The sequence below is a fragment of the Pseudochaenichthys georgianus genome, chromosome 14, assembly GCF_902827115.2.
Source record: "Pseudochaenichthys georgianus chromosome 14, fPseGeo1.2, whole genome shotgun sequence".
NCBI classification, from domain to species: domain Eukaryota; kingdom Metazoa; phylum Chordata; class Actinopteri; order Perciformes; family Channichthyidae; genus Pseudochaenichthys; species Pseudochaenichthys georgianus.
The window spans coordinates 14,836,492-14,858,743 of record NC_047516.1 but is presented as its reverse complement, the minus strand read 5'-3'; the positions used below and the strand labels follow the sequence as shown (position 1 = coordinate 14,858,743).

General features: G+C 43.3%; 1 protein-coding gene across 1 annotated transcript in view; it reads right to left on the bottom strand.

Annotated features, from left to right (window-relative positions):
• The window catches only part of fgf13b (fibroblast growth factor 13b), a 38,217-nt gene extending 16,331 nt beyond the window's left edge, over positions 1 to 21,886 (bottom strand). The window contains exon 1 of the mRNA XM_034098209.1: positions 21,675 to 21,886. Coding sequence (XP_033954100.1) covers positions 21,675 to 21,723 — 49 coding nt within the window. The 5' untranslated portion in view covers positions 21,724 to 21,886. The remainder of the gene's footprint in view (positions 1 to 21,674) is intronic.
• Positions 21,887 to 22,252: the final 366 nt, after the last annotated feature.

Here is a 22,252-nt window from a genome sequence, read left to right as displayed (position 1 = left end):
CAATCATTGTAGTCTATTTTAAAGAAAAAGTCAATTAAGTTTCCCTTCAGATCTTGGAAAGCATTACTTACTTCTAGTGGATTACATTAGCAGACAGTAGATGGCGCCACATTACAAAGTATCAGATAACAGAACAGGACCTTTGTGGAACTAGTGTCTTCTTCTTAGTGCGGTGAAGAGTGGATGTGTTATGTTGAGCGCCAGAATAAAGACTTGTTCTTTATCTGAGCCAAAATACCTTTTTTCATTTACTCATAACACAGTCTGAGTAATACTATTTTATTAAAGGACATGATCCCTGCCACACACAGAAATGCACTTACTGCCACACATATAGTTTCATTGTTTAAAAGCAATCATATGGCAGGAATGGAAACAGCATAGAAAAATAAACATTTTAAAACTTTTATCACACTTTATGGCTGACCACTGCTGAGAAAACAATGAGTATCATCCTTGTCACACTCCAAACTGTCTCAAAAAAGTCCTAACTTTGGTCTATGTAGCTATGAAATATTCTGCTTTTTTTCTGACGTCACACATTGTACTCCTAAATTATAGAGCCATAGCCAAATAAAGCCATTTTGCTCTGCTTTGGATCACCACAACCAACAAATAAAACGGGTGGGTAACACTTTATATTAAAGGTGGAGTAGGTAAGTTTGAGAAACCGGCTCGAGATACACTTTTTGTTATATTCCATGGAATGCTCTTAACATCCCGATAGCAATGAATATCTTAAGTGCTTTGACAAAAAATCCATTAAAAAAATTCATCTGTGGAAGCCGTTTCCTCAACGACCAATCATTTTAGCTGGCCCGGCTAAAATAACTGGATGGCCTACCCGCCTGTCAGCCTTCCATCTGTGCACAAACTTATCTTGTGCCCTCATTGGTCATGTGCGCGTTCATGTGTGTTGGAGGAGGGGCTCTGTAAGTGGTTACACAACATTGATTGGTTTAAATTGTGTACAATGCTTTATTATTTTCCCCCTTCGATTCAGAGAAACAAATATTTTTTCCGGGTTTAGGATTGCCGAAGACACTACACTACCCATAATCCTCAGCTATCGTTTCGCTTTGCTCGACAAACCCTGTGATTAGTCCTCAAGCTCTGTGATTGGTTGACCTCCAACTGCATTCCATATGAAAAAAGAGTTTTGTAAAAGATAAAATCATACTTTATTCACCAGTGCTTGCTTTTACTCTTTGAAAGACATCACATGAATGCATTGTAATAAATGGTTTGGCTGCATTAAATATTACACATCTGTCGTAGTTCTTTATTTATCTACAGAGATTGGGCCTCAGAATAGACCGGAAACTATTCTTTTACTGTTCTGTTTTAATTTCACAATAAAGTTAGTAGTAATATTTTGTTTTGATATTATTGTCAAAACTAGACTGCTGGGTAGTGTTAAGACCATCTTTTCTGTGTTGCTGTGGGTTTTTTCCATCGCTTTTGTGTTACAAATATCAAAACAATAACAACATATATCCGTCGTAAACTAAACCGGAAACAGCAGTATCATTTATTGTGTTAACACTGTGAACTTGACAGTTTTTTAACCCAAACCACCTACTGCTTAAAGCACGTTATTACACGTTTAGAGTAATTGCAATGCAGGTAAATTGTTGCTTTTTAATGACTGTTTTAAAATGCCTTTTTATTTTTGTAAAGCACTTTGAATTGCCTTGTGTTGAAAGGTGCTGTATAAATAAATTGCCTTGCCTAAGGTCTGTTGCATGTTTTGTTGAATGTGTTATATTTGATGAAACATTTAAATATTAAAAGTACATACAAAATAGGGGGAAAGTAGAAGGTCAATGATAGAAATATAGAATAGAAAATGTCAAGAAGATACTGTAAATTATATAAAACAGTTTAGTGCCGGATGTACAAAGATATTAATAGGAGGATGTGCAAAACAGACAAACTAATTAGGCTTTATTAAAACATTAAATAATACTTTAGGTTAAGGTCTTCTTTTAAATACATGTAATCAAAAAGCTTTGGGGGTATCTACAGATAAATATTATGCCTGACAAAGTACTTAAAGTCTAATATATTGCATGGTTTGTTTTGGGACTTGACAATCAACTTTCCTGCAATGTTAACTATGTTGAAGCACTTATTTTAACCGATATTATACATATTTATAATACTCTTATAATATGTATGTAGATAGAATAAGAAATGTACAGAATATGACAGTTTAATGGTAGAGGTACACACATATTGATAGATGTCGTGTTGAGGAACCTGCAACCCAAGTTTTTCATCATTGCATAACTACACCATAGTTGTGTATAGAACACCGTAGTTGTGTATAGCACTTTCTTTTAAGATAAGATCCAATCTTCCTATTCCAATCCCAAAAAACTATTTTCCATCTTCTCCACCCCCCCCCCCCCCCCAAAGCCCTTCCCCCTCCTCCCTTCTGTCAAGCGACTTTGTTAACTACTAAAAAGGTTGATGATATTCGCTCTTCTTTTTTGACTCACCTTTACTCGCCGCTGGGTCACCAGACCCTCCCTTCACCCACACACTAACCTCCTTCTCTCCTCTCTCTCCAAGTGAGGTTCTTACCCTCATTACCTCTGCCCGCCCTACCACCTGTCCTCTGGACCCTATCCCTTCAAACCTCCTTCAGACTATCGCTCCTGATATTCTACCGTTTCTCACCCATTTCATCAATACTTCTCTAACTTCTGGTCACTTTCCAAACAGTCTCAAGGAGGCAAGAGTAAACCCTCTCCTAAAGAAACCCACTCTCAACCCGTCTGATGTTATAAAATACAGGCCTGTCACTCTCCTCCCGTTCCTGTCTAAAACACTTGAACGCACTGTCTTTAAACAACTCTCCTGCTATCTCCATCAGAACAACCTTCTGGATCCGCACCAGTCTGGTTTCAAGGCAGGTCACTCCACAGAAACTGCTCTCCTTGCTGTCTCTGAGGAACTGCACACTGCTAAAGCAGCCTCCCTCTCCTCTGTCATCATCCTTTTGGACCTGTCTGCTGCATTCGACACGGTGAACCATCAGATCCTCCTTCGCACTCTCCAAAAACTTGGAGTTTCAGGCTCTGCACTTTCCCTACTCACCTCATACCTCAAAGACCGTACCTACAGGGTAACTTGGAGAGGGTCTGAGTCCGACCCTTGTCAATTAACTACAGGGGTCCCTCATGGCTCTGTTCTTGGTCCCCTCGTCTTCTCCGTGTACACAAACTCGCTCGGATCAGTCATTAGCCCGCATGGTTTTTCATACCACTGCTACGCTGATGATACCCAACTAATTCTGTCCTTTCCCCGCTCAGAGACCCAGGTTGTCGCACGCATCTCTGCTTGTCTAGCTGACATCTCTCAGTGGATGTCTGCTCATCACCTCAAGCTCAACCTTGACAAGACTGAACTGCCTTTCCTTCCGGGAAAAGATTGCCCCACTCTTGACCTAACAATCAACATCGGCACCTCTGTTGTTTCCCCGACTCAGACTGCAAGGAATCTGGGTGTGATCCTAGATAACAAAATGTCCTTCACTGCAAACATCGCTGCTACAACCCGCTGCTGCAGATACACACTTTACAACATCAGGAGGATACGTCCCCAGCTGTCCCAGAAAGCAACGCAGGTTCTGGTCCAGACTCTCGTCATCTCACGCCTAGACTACTGCAACTCCCTCCTGGCTGGTCTACCTGCATGTGCCATCCGACCTCTGCAGCTCATCCAGAATGCAGCGGCTCGTCTGGTCTTCAACCTTCCAAAATGTTCCCACACCACACCACTCCACTCCTCCGCTCACTTCACTGGCTTCCAGTAATTGCTAGAATCCACTTCAAAACAATGGTACTTGCATACCATGCTGCGAATGGATCTGGCCCTTCCTAAATCCAGGACATGGTTAAACTGTACACCCCAGCACGTGCACTCATCAGCCAAACGACTCGCTGCACCCCCGCTGCGAGGGGGACCCAAGTTCCCATCAGCAAAAACACGTGGGTTTGCTATCCTGGCTCCAAAATGGTGGAATGAGCTCCCCATTGAAATCAGGACAGCAGATAGCTTGCACATCTTCCGGCGCAGACTGAAAACTCATCTGTTTCGACTCCACTTCGAATGATAGAATTACTAACAAAGAACTGCTAACAGAGCACTTATATACTAATAAAGGACTGCCTTATCTAAAGCCAGTTCAGTAGCACTTGAAATGTTTGGCTCTATGAAACCTGATGTACTTATATGATTCTGTTTTCTTCAAGGTTGTATCTTCCTGGTCGAATGTACTTATTGTAAGTCGCTTTGGATAAAAGCGTCAGCTAAATGCAATGTAATGTAAATGTATATGATATGTGAATAAACCTTTGAAAATCTTGAAAGGGATGTGCAAAAAAGCTATTATATACAGTCTTTAATGAAGGATTAGAGAATAACGAGTAATGAATATGCTTTATAGGGATCTGCAGATAAATGTTTAGTCTTTTCAAACACCCACTATCAAATATCTCGCCTGATTGTTGGCACTTGACAATCACCTTCACTGAATTTGACTCAGGTGTAACTGATTTAAGGGTTATTTATATTTCACATCATTAATCCAAATCTGTAAAGTAACTAAAATAAATGTAGTGGAGTAAAAATAACAGGTTAACCTTAAAGAAATCCCTCAGGATTATAAAAGACCCTCATCACCCCAGCCACAAACTGTTCTGTCTGCTGCCGTTTGGCAGGCGGTACCGCAGCATCCGGACTAAAACCACCAGACTCAGGGACAGCTTCATCCCACAGGCCATAAGGCTGTTAAACACCTGAACTTTGAAACAACATCCATAACATTCATCTGGCTGCTACTTAGAAATTATTTATCTAATATATCATATTCCAATCACTTGTATAGACTCTTATTGCACTATTTCACTATTTTACTATTTTTCTTTTTGTATTTACTTGCACTATTTTTTCTGTGTATCTGTTTTATTGTGTTGCACTGTTGGAGGAGCCTGTGACCTAAGATTTTCGTTGTCATAACTACACTGTAGCTATGTACGAACGACCAATAAAAGCCTTGAACCTTGAGCAGAATTACAAAGTAACAATAAATTGCATGTCAAAATGTCCGGTAATAATTAGGGATGCTCCGATCGATTGGCCGCCGACCATTATCGGCCGATATTCACTCCTAATAGTTTGATCGGTGCTCTCTATAAAGGCCGATCAGGAGAGCTGGATCTGATCGATATGGACATAAACGCGAGTGAAGTGTAACCGGACGCGAGAGAGAGAGATCAGATCAGCTGCTGAGTCTGACGGAGGCACGCAGCTCTGCATGATCACCTGAAGCCCCGCCCACTGTTTAGCGAGCTGCATAGAGATACAGACAGGCTGCAGGAGAGAGCAACCCAGTCTCACATCTAAACGTGTAATAACTACGTTGGTCCACAACTTGGGACGTAGTATTTCTACAAAAACGCCTTAGTTTGGCCATTAAAATGCATTTTGACGTTGCTATCGATATTATTTCTGTTATGTTGTGTAACTGTTTAATGGTGTTATCTTTATTGCACCCCCTTCCCCGTCAATTTATAGTGTTGGTCCACAGCGCAAACGTATTATTTTAACAAAATCTGTATCTAAAATTGTGGTATATATACGTTATTTTCCCCTGTGCAATACTCCAACCCAGTCTGACATCTCACATCACATCGTCATAAGTAATACCGGAAACAGACGTAGGCAAGATCCTCAGCTCGGTGATTGGATGGTTTAGCCACAATGCACGTTGGGAGATGGTGTTTATGCGATGTGAAATCCGAAAACATAAAAATAATACTTTATTCCGAGTGTGCTTGCTTTTCTCTTTGAAAGTCATCACATAACGGCATTGTAATACACGGTTCGGCTGCATTAAATATTACATATCTGCCGTCTATTTATAGAGCCCTGATGAGAAGACTTCTAGACAAACAGGAAGAACTGCCGCCAAAACTGAAACCATGACATTTCTTTTCACACAATTCGGCTGACTTTTATATTTGATCCAATTGGTATATAGGCTGTATTTACACCATAACGGTGCACAGCTGCTATAAAGGGACACCTAGTGGTTAAAGCACGTTATTGAATTTTATTATTTTTATTATTACATATTAAAGGTGGGGTATGTAATTTTGGAGAAACCAGCTCGAGTGCGCTAGAATTTGAAACTACGTAGCCGAAAAAATTCTGCCTCTTCCTTCAGACTTCCTTACAGAGCCCCTTCTCCAACACACACGAACGTGCACATGACCAATGAGGGCACGAGATAAGTTTGTGCCCAGATGGAAGGCTGACAGGCAGGTAGGCCATCCAGTTATTTTAGCCGGGCCGGCTAAAATGATTGGTCGTGCTTTTTACAGTAAAACGGCTTCCACAGATGACATTTTGTATGTATTTATTGTCAAAGCATTTCATGTATTCATTGCTATCGGGATGTTAAGAGCATTCCATGGAATATAACAAAAAGTGTTTCTGAAATAAATGACATGACCCCACTTTTAATAGGAGACACAGACAGACAAACTAATAAGCCTTCATTTAAACATTAAAGAATACTTTAGGTTAAGGTCTTCTTTTGAATAATAAAAAAGCTTTGGGGGTATCTATATTAAGCCTGACAAAGTATTAATATATTGGTTTCCTGCTATGTTAAGTACTGTATGTTTAAGCACTTATTTTAACTGATATTATACTCTTATAAGATGTATGTATATAGTATAAGAAATGTGTAGAATATGACAGTTTAATGGTGGAGGTATACACACATATTGATAGATGTCTTGTAATTGTCACAGTTTGCTTTATCACTCACCTATTTTCTGCATTAACTTTCCTTAGTCACCTGGTAGTCACACCCTGTCTCTCTCTCACTCTGTTGCACCCATCAGCTCCATTAGTATTTAGGCCCACTTCACTTTCACCTCAGTGCCAGATCGTACTTTGCAGCATGCCAGTCTTTCCCGCATTACCCTTCAGATTGCTCTCCCGGTTTCGACCCTGCCTGTCCCTGACCAGCCTGCCTCGCCTGCTCCCTGACCCGTGCTGTACCTGCGACTCCCGTCCTGCTTTCTCCTGGAACCCTCGCCTGTCCCCGACCAGCCCTTTGCCTACTATCTGCCGTTTTGTCTCCTACCAGCCTATTGCCATCAATAAAGCTGATTACCGACTATCCCTGGTTTCCCGTGTTCTGCACTTTGGTCCTCAGCTCGTTTGTGACAGAACGATCTGGCCAGAAATGGACCAAGCAAACACCAGGTCTCCTAGAGACCGCTTTGAAAGGGTTAAGGATGCCATCCAAAGACAGGAGGTCACGATAGCTACCTTAGCTACTGAGACCCACCAGACAACCTCAACCCAGGGACAAATGCTGGATTACCTTACCTCCCAGATGCAACAGATGGGCGCCACGGTACAACAGCTAACTGCTACCATGGCTGCTACCGCCCCTCCGCCCGCAGCTCCGATGCCCGCTCCAGCCCCGGGCCCGACGGGATACGCTCCGGAGCCTCGTGTGGGAACGCCGGAACGCTACGCTGGTGAGCCGGAGGGATGCAGTCCGTTTCTCACAAACTGTTCCATATTGTTTTCACTGCAGCCCCACACCTTCGCCTCCGAGGCGGCTCGTGTAGCTTTCACCGTTAATCATCTGACGGGAAGAGCCCGGTTATGGGGAACTGCAGAGTGGGAGCAGCAGACGTCAGCCTGCGCCTCTTTTGCTGCATTTTCCGCGGAAGGTGTTCGGTTCCGTTCGTCTGGGTCCCGACGCTGCCGGGGGTCTGCTGAGTTTGAGCCAGGGTTCCGGCACGGTGGTGGATTACGCTCTTGACTTCCGCACCAGCAGCCGCCGCAGCAGCTGGAACAAGCCGGCGCAGTGTGACGCATTTCTGAGAGGATTAGCGGATTATATGAGAGATTAGCTGGTTTCCTATGATCTCCCTGCTTCCTTGGATGGGTTGATTGAGCTCACCTCTCGGATTGACAGACGAATCCAGACCCGGAGAGGAGAGCAACAGACGCGAGCGGCGGGCCGCCGCTCGCGACAACAACTTCCGGTTTCTGGGAGATTTCGACTTCCGGTTTCGGCGGAGAATTCCCATTCCTACTCTGACTCACGGTACGGGGAGGCCGAGCCCATGCAAGTGGGTCGTACCAGTCTTACCTCTGAGGAGAGGGAGTTACGTCGAAGAGGTAATCTTTGCCTTTACTGTGGTCAGGCTGGACATATGGTTTCCCGTTGTCCGGTAAAAGGCAGAGCTCATCAGTAATGGGGAGTATACTGGTGGGCCAAACCTCTGAGCTGATCCCCAATCTAAGACCCTTGTGCCATGCTCAACTCCTCCTGACAGGCAAATCTCAGGCTCTGGCTGTTTTTATCGACTCCGGATCAGATGTCAGCATCATTGACGAGGAGCTCGCACTACAGCTGGGCATCCAACAGGTTCGGTTGCTCCAGCCGGTACCGGCTAATGCTTTGGATGGTCACCTACTGGGAACAGTGACACACCAGACGACGCCGGTACATATGCTCATGTCGGGGAACCACCATGAGACAATCCAGTTTCATGTGCTACGGTCCCCCCAAATCCCTCTGATTTTGGGCTATCCGTGGCTCCGCCGCCACAACCCAAACATTGACTGGGAAACTGGGTCTATCTTAGGTTGTTCCTCCTGTCATCAGGTTTGCCTCAAGCAGGCTTCCGCACCTCAACTATCTGTGGATATGAACCTGGTTCCGGATGTTACTGGGGTTCCGGCAGAATATTTGGACTTTAAGGAGGTTTTTAGCAAGGCTAAGGCGACATCTCTCCCACCTCATCGGCCCTATGACTGCGCCATTGAGCTACATCCAGGAGCAGTTCCACCCAAGGCCCGGTTGTACTCGCTTTCGGCACCAGAGAGGAAGTCCATGGAGACTTACATCAATGACTCTCTGGCTGCAGGAATTATTCGTCCTTCCACATCACCCGCAGGAGCAGGTTTTTTTTTTGTGGCGAAGAAGGACAAGACCCTGAGACCCTGCATTGACTATCAGGGCCTGAACGACGTCACGGTGAAGAATCGTTATCCCTTGCCACTCATCTCGTCAGCATTCGAGTTACTACAGGGGGCTACAATCTTCACTAAGCTGGATCTACGAAACGCGTATCACCTGGTACGAATCCGTGAGGGGGACGAATGGAAGACCGCCTTCAACACCTCTTCAGGACATTACGAGTACCTGGTGATGCCATTTGGACTTACCAATGCCCCTGCAGTTTTCCAAGCATTGGTGAACGACGTACTCCGGGACATGTTGGATCGTTATGTTTTTGTTTATCTGGATGACATTTTGATCTTTTCAAGGAACCTCAAGGAACACGTCCATCATGTCCAGACGGTCCTCCAGAGACTTCTGGAGAACTCGCTGTTCGTCAAGACGGAGAAGTGCGAGTTTCACACTTCCTCGATCGCCTTTCTCGGCTACATCGTGGGTCAAGGAAGTGTGGAGATGGATCCTTCTAAGGTTTCTGCGGTTACTTCGTGGCGGGTCCCTGATTCCCGGAAGGAGCTGCAGCGTTTCCTGGGATTCGCCAACTTTTACAGACGGTTCATCCGTGGCTACAGCACCGTGGCCGCCCCGCTCACCGCCCTGACCTCGTCCAAGGTGACGTTCCGATGGTCCCCTGCAGCCGAGGAGGCTTTTCAGGACCTCAAGGGCCGGTTTACATCGGCTCCTATCCTGCAGGTACCAGATCCTGCTGGTCAGTTGGTGGTGGAGGTGGATGCTTCTGACGTTGTGGTGGGGGCCATCCTGTCGCAACGTTCTGGGGAGAACCAGAGGCTCCATCCCTGTGCTTTCTTTTCGAGGAGATTGAGTCCGGCGGAGAGGAACTATGACGTGGGGAATCGGGAGCTTCTAGCAGTCAAGTTGGCGTTGGAGGAGTGGCGACACTGGCTTGAGGGGACAGAACAACCATTTCAGGTTTGGACCGACCATAAGAACCTGGAATACATCAGGTCGGCCCAGAGACTGAATCCCCGACAAGCCAGGTGGTCGTTATTTTTTACCCGGTTTAATTTTTTCCTCTCCTACCACCCGGGCTCCCGCAACGTTAAGGCCGACGCTTTGTCCCGGCAGTTCGAGAGGGGGGGAGACAACTGGGGTATTCCGGACACTATTCTCCCTGCTCCTCGGGTGATCGGCGTCCTCACTTGGGAGATTGAGGAGAGGGTTAAGACCGCTTTGGTGGACCAACCCGGTCCGAGTTCTTGTCCTCTCAACCGGTTGTTTGTGCCTCAGGTTTTGAGGGCTGAGGTGCTTCAGTGGGCTCACAGATCCAGACTTTCCTGCCACCCTGGAATTCAACGTACCAAGGGCAAGGCAAGGCAAGGCAAGGCAAGTTTATTTATATACCACTTTTCGACGCAGGATAATTCAAAGTGCTTTACAAAAAAAAAATGAAAGACATTAAGCATTAAAAAAGAAAAGCTAATAAAATAAACATTAAGGAAAAATACATGGATAAAAGTTACAGTGCAGTCTAAAATATGAATAGTTCAATTAAACATTGCAAGAAAAAGTACATGGATAAAAGTTACAGTGCAGTTTAAGATATGAATAGTTCAATTAAAAGCAGCGACAAAAAGAAAAGTCTTCAGCCTGGATTTAAAAGTAGTAAGAGTTGCAGCGGACCTGCAGGTTTCTGGGAGTTTGTTCCAGATATTTGGAGCATAATAACTGAACGCTGCTTTACCATGTTTAGTTCTGACTCTGGGGACAGAAAGCTGACCAGTCCCTGAAGACCTGAGAGATCTGGATGGTTCATAGTTTAGCAGGGATGGTTCATAGTTTAGCAGGGGAGGGTTCTAGAACGGTTCTGGTGGGCCATGCTGGAGGCTGACACTCGGGAGTTTGTGAACGCCTGTCCTGTGTGCAATCGGCACAAACCATCTCATCAAGCGCCAGCGGGACTCCTTCATCCATTACCGGTCCCACGTCGCCCTTGGTCACATATTTCATTGGACTTTGTGACTGGTCTACCACCGTCCCACGGACATACTGCCATCTTGACGGTGGTAGATCGGTTTAGTAAGATGGCTCATTTCGTACCCCTGCCTAAGATCCCGTCAGCTAAGGAGACGGCAGAACTGATTCTTATCCACGTTTTTCGCATTCACGGACTGGCGACTGATGTGGTTTCTGACCGGGGGCCCCAGTTCACCTCTGTGTTTTGGAGGGAGTTTTGTGAACTGATCGGGGCGACGGTCAGTCTCACCTCCGGGTTCCACCCACAGGCCAATGGCCAGACCGAACGGAAGAATCAGGAGATGGAGACCACTCTCCGCTGCATGGCTTCCGATCATCCCACAACCTGGTCAAAACAACTCCTGTGGGTGGAGTATGCCCACAACACCCTCATCAGTTCCGCTACTGGTCTTTCCCCTTTTCAGTGTGCATACGGTTTTCAACCCCCATTGTTCTCTGCATTGGAGAAGGAGGTTACCTGCCCGTCTGTCCAGGCTTTCATCAGACGTTGTCGGAGGACATGGAGGCAGGCTCGAACAACTCTGCTTCAGTCTGCTAACCGGTACGCCACATCAGCGAACCACCGACGCACCAAGGCACCTGTGTACCAGGTAGGCCAGAGTGTGTGGCTTTCCACTCAGAACATTCCCCTTCGGGTGGAGTCTAAAAAGTTAGCACCCAGGTTTATTGGACCCTTCGAGATTGTCAAGGTCATTAACCCCGCAGCAGTTCGACTGAGTTTGCCCCGGAACATGAAGATCCATCCCACCTTCCACGTTTCCAGGATTAAACCTGTCCGGGAGAGTCCTATGATTCCCGCCGCCCCTCCACCACCACCCCCTAGGATGATCGATGGGGGCCCTACCTACACCCTTCGTCGTCTACTCCGTTCCCGTCGCAGAGGAAGAGGGGTTCAATATTTGGTGGACTGGGAGGGCTATGGTCCCGAGGAAAGGCAGTGGATTCCTGCTCGCCATATCCTCAACCCTCAACTCATCCGAGACTTCCACCTGCGTTACCCGGAGCAGTCTTCTAGGACCCACGCTCAACCAGGCGTTAAGCCAGGGGGCATTCGTCCGCTACAGACCAGAGGCTTCGTCGAGGGGGAGGGGGAAGCGTCATCAGTCGAGGAGGACGAGGATTTCCAGGAGGGAGAAACTGAGAGAGCATTCTCAGATGAGTATTAGCCTTTCCCCATACCTCCACCTTCCACCCTTTGTCTGTAGGGTTTTTGTCTATTCTTCTTAGATATATATATATATAGTTTTTTTTTTTTTTTTTTCTCTTTTTCTCCTAGAAATTTTCTTAGACGTCAGGAGCCGTCCATTAAGGGGGGGGTTCTGTCACAGTTTGCTTTCTCACTCACCTATTTTCTGCATTAACTTTCCTTAGTCACCTGGTAGTCACACCCTGTCTCTCTCTCACTCTATTGCACCCATCAGCTCCATTAGTATTTAGGCCCACTTCACTTTCACCTCAGTGCCAGATCGTACTTTGCAGCATGCCAGTCTTTCCCGCATTACCCTTCAGATTGCTCTCCCGGTTTCGACCCTGCCTGTCCCTGACCAGCCTGCCTCGCCTGCTCCCTGACCCGTGCTGTACCTGCGACTCCCGTCCTGCTTTCTCCTGGAACCCTCGCCTGTCCCCGACCAGCCCTTTGCCTACTATCTGCCGTTTTGTCTCCTACCAGCCTATTGCCATCAATAAAGCTGATTACCGACTATCCCTGGTTTCCCGTGTTCTGCACTTTGGTCCTCAGCTCGTTTGTGACAGTAATGCACTGTTAAGGAACCTGCGACCCAAGTTTTTCATCTCCAACCTTGTCAGATATTGAACATTCAATAAATAAACAACACAGAATTATTAAATATAAAACACAGAATTTGTGTGATTATTATTTTTACAAATAAACACCACTGCATATTTACAACTGTTACACATGCTGCTGTAATGAAAACATTTCCAATTTGGGATCAATAAAGTATATCTTATCTTAAGATGATCGATGGCTACTGCCATATTTGCTAAATGTGCCTCCGAACCTTGACAAGTGCATGTTTCAGGCTTATCAATTAACAACAGGAGGGGTCACAGACATAAGACCAGCTGTTAAATAAAGCTCTTCTGACCTTAGCTGTCATGTGGGTATTTCAGTTTTCTGAGCCCCTACTCTCCCCCTAACTGACGGCAACAAAAGTCCGACATTATTCAATTAAAATAAAGAAGTAACCACAATAAGTGTGGCTTGATATTGAGTTAGAAAAAGGTTGATAAACGCTGTGAGAATGGATCTGCGGAGAGCATTTTGCCGCGATCCCAACTTGTCTATTACCAACGTTCTATGCTCTATGCAAGTCAATGGGACTCCCTGATAGTTGAAACTCTATGCTAAAGGACGTTGGAAAGTGACGACAGGGACCCTGACATAACGTCAACATAGGCCGAGTTGGGAGTGAGAATGTGTTGCATAAATACCATATCCCAACGTGCATTGCGGCTAAAACATCCAATCACCAAGCTGAGGATCTTGCCTACGTCTGTTTCCGGTATAGTTTATGACGGATGTATTTTGTTATACACACACATTCCTTCCTTTTTAAATATAACTAGGGTTGTAGTTGAAGAGTTTGTAAATTGAACCCAAGCTGTTGCCTGGCAACGCAATCGCACAACGTCACGTCCGTTAATTCCACAACCACACACATGGATTAACATCGATTTAATACATTAATGTAGCCTTTGTTTCTGCTAAAAGAGGTGTCAGCCAGCTAGGGCAACAAGAAAATTGGCAAAATCGAGTGTGACTATTATATTAATATTGACAATAACAACCGACCGTCGGGGTAGAGCATTTGCTTGCCATTTCCGGGTATTTCTCCACTGGTTGGGCCATGTTAACAATACCGTGTAACTGTCACTTTTGAAGGGACCAAATCGTGACATCTTCACTTCTCCCAGCATGGTAAATCGTCACATGTTCACGTCTTGCCGTGATACCGGGTTAACAGGTATAATCTGGTGTTTTTGAGTTGATGAGTAGTGCAGATATCACTGTAAAATCAATCGACAGTAAGGAGAATACTTCCGGGTGTAAAATTCTCCGTTATCCAATGGGAATGGACGCTCACATTGCCTTTAACTGCCGCCGACATGGACCGATGCAGTGCTTCCCTGAGCGTCAAATGGCGCATTTCCATTGCAGGGCCTGGCTCGGCTTAGTACGGTATAGTTAGGCCTTGTTAGGCCAGGCTCACTTTATGCTGCGTTTCCATTTCCATTAATAGCTGGGGCAGGAACTATAGTAACGCAGTGTAGGCGGAGCCGTGACGTCATCTTCAATACGAACCACAGAAAACCAACATCAGCCGTTAGCTGTTAACACTCAATCTCACAGCTCCTCATATCTGTTCAGAAACTAGACAAAAGTTAAACAAGTACAAACCACAGACTGTCTGTGTCATGGCGAATACAGTCGCTGATTTATTTATGTCTGTATAGGCCATTGTTGTGAGTGTGGACGGTTGGAGCATATACTGCGTTAGCTTAGCCAAGATCCATTTAGAAAACACGCATTTTAAAAGGTTTTTCGCCTGCCGTCTTGTCTGCAGACTTGTTAAAGCATTAATTCATGGTTTTTACTAACCGGTATCAGTATATTGTTACTTCAGCATCATTTTGAAAACGTGTATTACAATTAAATCACGGTAAAATATGTTCATTTTGTTGTAGTTGTAGCCCCCTTGCCAGCGATTCTCTCTCTCTATTTAGCATACTCAGCCCGACTCTGCCTGGTTGTTGGCCCGCTAAGAACCTTGATTTTCGAACTATGAAATAGTACCCGCTAGCTGGTACTACGCCTAGTGGAAAGGCAACCAAAACTGGGCCGTGCACAGCACGCTTAAAACGCGCTCCGCGCTGTAGTGGAAATACGCCATTAGTCTTCTTGGAGTCATGGCTATAAATGCGCGGTAAACCTACAGATCTTCAGGAGTGGAGTGCACCAGCTGGGCATAAGCTGGGCGTAATTCTACGTCTGACGTAGAACCGAAGGTTAAGACCAAACTAAAGTTATGACTAGTGCACCACTTAGACTTAAGCCCTGTATGCGTTGCGCCCGGGTGTAACTTTTACGCCTAGTATGGAGCAGGCGTAAATCGGAAAGACAGACTAGTATCCATAGTAACGTAAAACAGGCAAGAAGTATATTAACGATGGCAGGGCGTCTTGTTTACATGTTTAACCATGAAAGGGCATTAAGAAGAGAAAGAGTCGTCCGTGATCAAACAAACCCACTGGACATCTATTCAGACAGTGAACTGATAGAGAGGTTTCGTTTTGGCAGACAAGCCCTTTTTGATTTAATCGAGGAGATCTCCCCTCAACTCCAGCACGGATCAGATCGAAACGCTGCGCTCTCCCCAACCTTGCAGGTGCTGATTGCGCTCAGATTCTACGCGAACGGGGCCTTTCAAAAATACTGTGGGAGACATGATTAATGTTCATCGCACAACTGCATGTCGGGCTATAAGACAAGTTTCATTGGCCCTCCAGCACCGATTTCTTTCTCCGTCAGTTCCCGCTGTAGCTCTGACAAATCCCTCTTTCTCTTTCGGGGTGTGGCCATTTGGGATTCCCCTTGAGTCATCGCTGACGCTGTGGGTGTGGGAATTCCCTCTTCTCTGCGGTCCTCTGAGTCTGTAAAATGGTAAAATGGCGTTGCTTGGCAACAATTACTGTTTCGCGTGTATTCACGTGGACGCGCATCTTAAGACCAGGCGCAGCTACGCCCGAGACTAGTCAGGCTTGGTGCACTCGGTGTAAATTCGAATCACTACGTCGGACGTAGCTAAGCCCGACGTTAGAGTTAAGCCCTACTTTTTTACGCCCATCTGGTGCACTCCACTCCAGGTGACTGGCACCAGGACCCGGCGGAGCTCTGTATGATGACCTGGCGGCTCCGAGTGAAGCTACAAACTGTAGCGGGCAGGGTGACTAACTGAACAAAGTGGAACGATAGCTGAGGATTATGGGTAGCGTAGTGTCTTCGGCAATCCTAAACTCGGAAAAAATATTTGTTTCTCCGAATCGAAGGGGAAAAATACAAAAGCATTATGCACAATTTAAACCAATTAATGTTGTGTAAATAACAAGGATAATCTGGTGTTTTTGAGTTGATGAGTAGTGCAGATATCACTGTAAAAGCAATCGAGAGTAAGGAGAATACTTACTTCCGGGTGTAAAATTCTCCGTTATCCAATGGGAATGGACGCTCCAATTGCCTTTAACTGCCGCTGACATGGACCGATGCGGTACTTCCCTGAGCGTCAAATACCGCCGCCGATGGGAATACATTGCAATCAGTTGAAAGCTCTTTGCGTCCGTTTATGAAGCTGAAGGAGACTCAGCGCGTCACAACTGCACGCCAAAGTGTTTTATAATGACTAATAAAGGGCCAATATACTGCTAATATGCATGTTAATTAACAACTAGTTGATGGTTAATTTGTGTACCTTAATATAAAGTGTTACCAACAGGTGATATGGATCTGTTTGTGCAAATATAAATGGAAACATTTATAACACATATTTTCAGGATTTACTTTATTTTAAAACATACTTATAAGATAATGTGTGGGACAAACTGGTCAACATAGATAAACAAGTCTAAGAGTCTAAAGCCTCACTATCGGCTCTATGATGTTGTATCAAAGCCATGGGAGTGCTTTAAGCTAAACGCTAAGATGAGCATGACATCTACAATTTCAACCTAGTGTTTATTATGTTCCCCATTTTATTGTGTTCGCAAATGCAAATTCAAATTCATGTTATTCGTTTTGAGGGTGTTTTGTCATAAACAAAAGTAACCCAAATACGTTGTAATGTGTCCTGATGATGGTGCTATAAACATCAGGGGATCTATAACGTTTTTAAAATGCAACTGGGTTATGCTCATTAGTGCTTGTAGTGCTTGATGCTGACATCACTTCATCTGTGAGAAGTCAGATGTGGGTCACTGATTTATGGGATGGGTCTTCATGTTTCTGCCGAATAGCTGGGTCACAATCAGGGTTAATTAACTATAGTGTCTCTTAGTGAATCATCTCCTGCTTATTTGTGAGTCCACATACACACACTGAAACACACACACACACACACACACACACACACACACACACACACACACACACACACACACACACACACACACACACACACAAGTAGTTGTAATCCACATTTATAATCTCTTTGAGAACAAGATGTTAATGAGGTTCTTGGTCTGCCCAAACTTAATCCTAAATGCCACTAGGCTATTATATAAAGAATGGAACAAGGTGACACATAAAGCCACATGTCTGTCCACTCGATGGGAAATGAGTCATTGCTTAAGAAGTCAAAAAGTAGATCTGACTTGACGTATTTAGCTATTTTAAAAGCAATCATTGCTGGTGTTTTTGTCTCTGCGTTTTGCAGGTTCAAGCTATTCACTGTAAAGAATTCGGCCTCACTAATTGTTCCTTCTACTATTATTTTCTACTTCTATAATAAAAGCATGAACTTAAATGTAGTTTATTGTAATTTATTTCATTATTAAAAAACAAGATTTAAAGGCATCATCTATTCCAGTCTTTGGGAGTGATGCTCCTTAAACTCAAGCTCACTACAAAACGATGCCAACACACCTGTACCAAATAATTAAATGCTGTAGCGCCTGAAGAAAAACTGCTTTAATTGAAGTGTTTTGTTGAGACTCCTATGTTATTTGCTGACGTCGTACTGGGCAGCATTATACTGAAAGGTCAAATATCTGGTGTCACAGGACTCGTGACAGGATGATTGTATTGGAATCGATTCTGTACACGAGATATTATTGTTCTGGTCTCTTGGGGGATGTATCATGATGAAAGCAACCCCCCTTGCTCATTGGCTTGCTTTATTGCTTTGATTTCTATTGATAGGTTGGCTTTGTATCATTTTAAAGATGTTTTATGTGTAAAGGTTGTCATAAATAAGCTTGAATGCTATCCTGCAAGCAGCAGTTAGATTCATTGAACATTCTGTTGCTATAGCAACCCCTACTGGCACATTTCCATATGGAAAATATTTTGTATTCCCATTTTATTAATTCAGTTTTATTCTGTGATTGATCAATCAATCAATCAATGTTTATTTATATAGCCCAATATCACAAATGTTACATTTGTCTCAGTGGTCTTCACAGTGTGTACAGAATATCAGTATGACAATACGACACCCTCTGTCCTTAGACCCTCACATCGTACAAGGAAAAACTTCCAAAGAAAACCCAGTTTTAAAGGGAAAAATGGGAGAAACCTCAGGGAGAGCAACAGAGGAGGGATCCCCTTGATAGCCTAGCCAAGCCAGCCCTGCTTAGCAGTGTCTTAAAAGATACAATTTAAAGGCTCAGGGAAGCAGCTGTGGGCTGAGGAGAGGCAGTTTAAAGGTGGGGTAGGTAATTTTGGAGAAACCAGCTTGAGTGAGCTAGAATTTGAAAATGTGTTTTTTTTTGTGAAAAACAACACATTCATATTTACACTATGTAACAATACACATTTTCCATTTGAAGACTGAGAATTTATTACTAAACTCAACACTGTTTCTTTCGGCCAGAAAAATCTGCCACTTCCTTACAGAGCCCCTCCTCCAACACACACAAACGCGCACATGACCAATGAGGGCACGAGATAAGTTTGTGCACAGATGGAAGGCTGACAGGCAGGTAGGCCATCCAGTTATTTTAGCCATGCCTGCTAAAATGATTGGTTCGTGCTTTTGACAGTACTACGGTGATGAATTTTTGTAATGGATTTGTTGTCAAAGCACTTAAGATATTCATTGCTATCGGATGTTAAGAGCATTCCATGGAATATAACAAAAAGTGTATCTCGAGCCGGTTTCTCAAACTTACCTACCCCACCTTTAACTGGCAAAAGCAATACATTAAATACTCATTGTTACAGTCCTTCTCTGTAAAACCGAAAAACACAATGTGAAAACACTTCCTAAACAGCATAAACGTATACATGTCTCCATTGTGTCGCATGTCAGCTTTTCAAGTGAAGAACAGCCTCATTGCTGCCCCTTTTGGCCGATGGGGGAGAAACGTTAGTACCTTTTTATTTTTTCAAGTGGTTAATATCTTTCAAAGTATGTTCGTGATTACATGAGTACTGTGAAGAGTCTATAATCATTGTTCAAGTCATCTTGGCTTTTTCCACAAACTTTGTCCAGCTTTTCAGAAACAAAACTACAAACACGGCCACACTGATGTATTCTTCTCTGTACAAGCTGTAAGCTATGGAAGCCCATTTCCGCCACTTGAAAAAAATAAAATCCCCATGAAAAGTCATAATTATGAGATAAAAAAGTCGAAATAATGAGATAAAAAGTCATAATTATGAGATAAGAAAGTCGAAATTATGAGATAAAGTCATAATAATGAGATAAAAAGTCATAATTATGAGATAAGAAAGTCGAAATAATGAGATAAAAAGTCATAATTATGAGATAAGAAAGTCGAAATAATGAGATAAAAAGTCATAATTATGAGATAAGAAAGTCGAAATAATGAGATAACAAGTCATAATAATGAGATAAGAAAGTCGAAATAATGAGATAAAAAGTCATAATTAAGAGATAAAAAGTCATAGTAATGAGATAAAAAGTCATAATTATGAGATAAGAAGTGCGCATGCGCTGCAGTGGCGCTGTCTTCAAAGGTCCCTTCATCACCTTGCCGCTCTCCACCATGCAAACGGCATGTAGTCCTAAATAAGGTAACTATTACAGGTGACTTTTGTAAATGTTAGATGTTACATATAGCCTATATTGCAGCTAAACTACAACAATGCAGTTTATAGCTTTGACATTACCTGTTATGAATATAATATATATGGCTATAGTTTTGTGGTAACGTTCACGGGTTAGAGTTAGAGCAACTCACAGCAGCAGTATGCCTACACTATTGTCATTAGTGGCGTGAACGTTACCACAAAACTATAGGCATATATATTATAGTTCATAACAGGTCATGTCAAAGCTATGAACTGCATTGTTGTAGTTTAGCTGCAATATAGGCTATATGTAACATCTAACATTTACAAAAGTCACCTGTAATAGTTACCTTATTTAGGACTAGATAGATGCTGTTTGCATGGTGGAGAGCAGCAAGGTGATGAAGGGACCTTTAAAGACAGCACCACTGCAGCGCATGCGCACTTCTTATCTCATAATTATGACTTTTTATCTCATTATTTCGACTTTCTTATCTCATTATTATGACTTTTTATCTCATTATTATGACTTTTTATCTCATTATTTCGACTTTCTTATCTCATAATTATGACTTTATATCTCATTATTTCGACTTTCTTATCTCATAATTATGACTTTTTATCTCATTATTATGACTTTTTATCTCATAATTGTGACTTTTTATCTCATAATTTCGACTTTTTTATCTCATAATTATGACTTTTCATGGGGATTTTATTTTTTTCAAGTGGCGGAAATGGGCTTCCATAGTAAGCTACGTCCTAAAGTGTTTAAATAATCAAGTCAGTATACAGTAGGTCTTTACTCCCTTTTTCCTATACCTGTTTTTATCTGTTTTCAAAGTAACTTCCAGTGAACATTTCAAAGAAAAACCACCACACTTTCTTGGTGTTGTTTAGTTTGCTAATGCTACATCTGTTATGAGGGCAGAAGATTTACAACTAAATAAACTCCTCCTGTAGTTGTATAAAGTGGTTTACTGAATAAACTAAAACCTATAGAAGCCATCAATGTAAAGAAACGGCAATTATCTCGTATTGGAATAATTGTTTGTTTTGAATAAGTCTTGATGTAAATGATAAAATAATCACTCTGTGTTTAGTTGGCTGAATTTTCTTAATGTTCACTATGAACTCCCATTTCCATGTGTTTAAAGTATCGTTTCTCGATTTTAATAAGCTGTATTGACCTTAACTTAATGATTTCATAAAAAAATCCTTCCTTATAGCTACATCTTTAATGTTCTATGAATGACAAGGGTCTCCTGCATAGATTACCGGGCAACACCCTTTTTTGTGTCCATGGTAATGATAGTTTCCCAGTTTCCTTTGCGGTGTATTATAGCGCGGTGCTTTTATTAGTGTCCAGAGAGTAGAAATGAATGTGTGCGCACCGCTGAAATTACATCTGAGCCCCTTTTGTGGGGGGGAAAGCCTATGTCAGTGATTTTATAATGGAGACATAGTAGGTGATTTATCTTGAGCACCATGCAATAAACCCCATGCAAGGAGTAAGGGTCTCCTCCCCTTTTTGTAATACAGCAGTAAGACCCGTACAGGGAAAACCCTGTTTCCATCAACAGCATTTCATATAAAATTACAATTTCTGGAGTTTTTTGTAGGCTATATATAAACCTCTACATTGTAACATACGTCCAACAATATCTAAAAGTAAGTCTGTATTGTGTTTTCCCATCCTAGATTGTGGAGACCATGAGTGGCCAACATGCTGAGCTCAGCATAATCACAAAACCAGATATTCCCTCTTTCATGCGCAAAACACAGAAAAACACATGCGTAAAACCCCCCTCGTGGTTCTGGCTCGGGTTCAACTTCACTCACCTTTGGAGGCATGGTCTTTATCCTCTTTGCTTTTCGATTTTCCGCTCATGGAGCACTGCCGTTGCTGCTGGTTGTTGAATCGAACTTCGGGGGAGAGACGCAGAATCGCGGTTTCACTTTTTCATCCTGCTCAGATTTGTCTCCACAAACACGCCGGTAGCAGTCCAACTCTGAGTGTCTCTGCATCTCTGTGCACAGCCTGACTCTCTCTGAGGTCCCGCTGCGCTTTTAGACGCACACACTCACACACGCTCACACAACAGCAAGAGCGCTCACACACGTGCGCGCGCAACATCGAACGCGCAGACAAAGAAATATGTCTGAAATAAGACGAAAGAATAGAATCAGATGTATACGAGGAAAAATAGGTTTCACTTTCTAATGCAACCATTTATAAAAGGCTGTAACTGTAGGTTTTGTTAATAACTGATAATAATGCTTAATTATAGAGCTATTCTTAGAGTAAGAACATCTAATGTGATATGGAAATTATTTGACAAAATTGATAAAAATTAGGATTAACAACGTTATGGTTTGTTGTTGTGACGTCTATTGGTTTGTTAACGTTTCAGACTGCA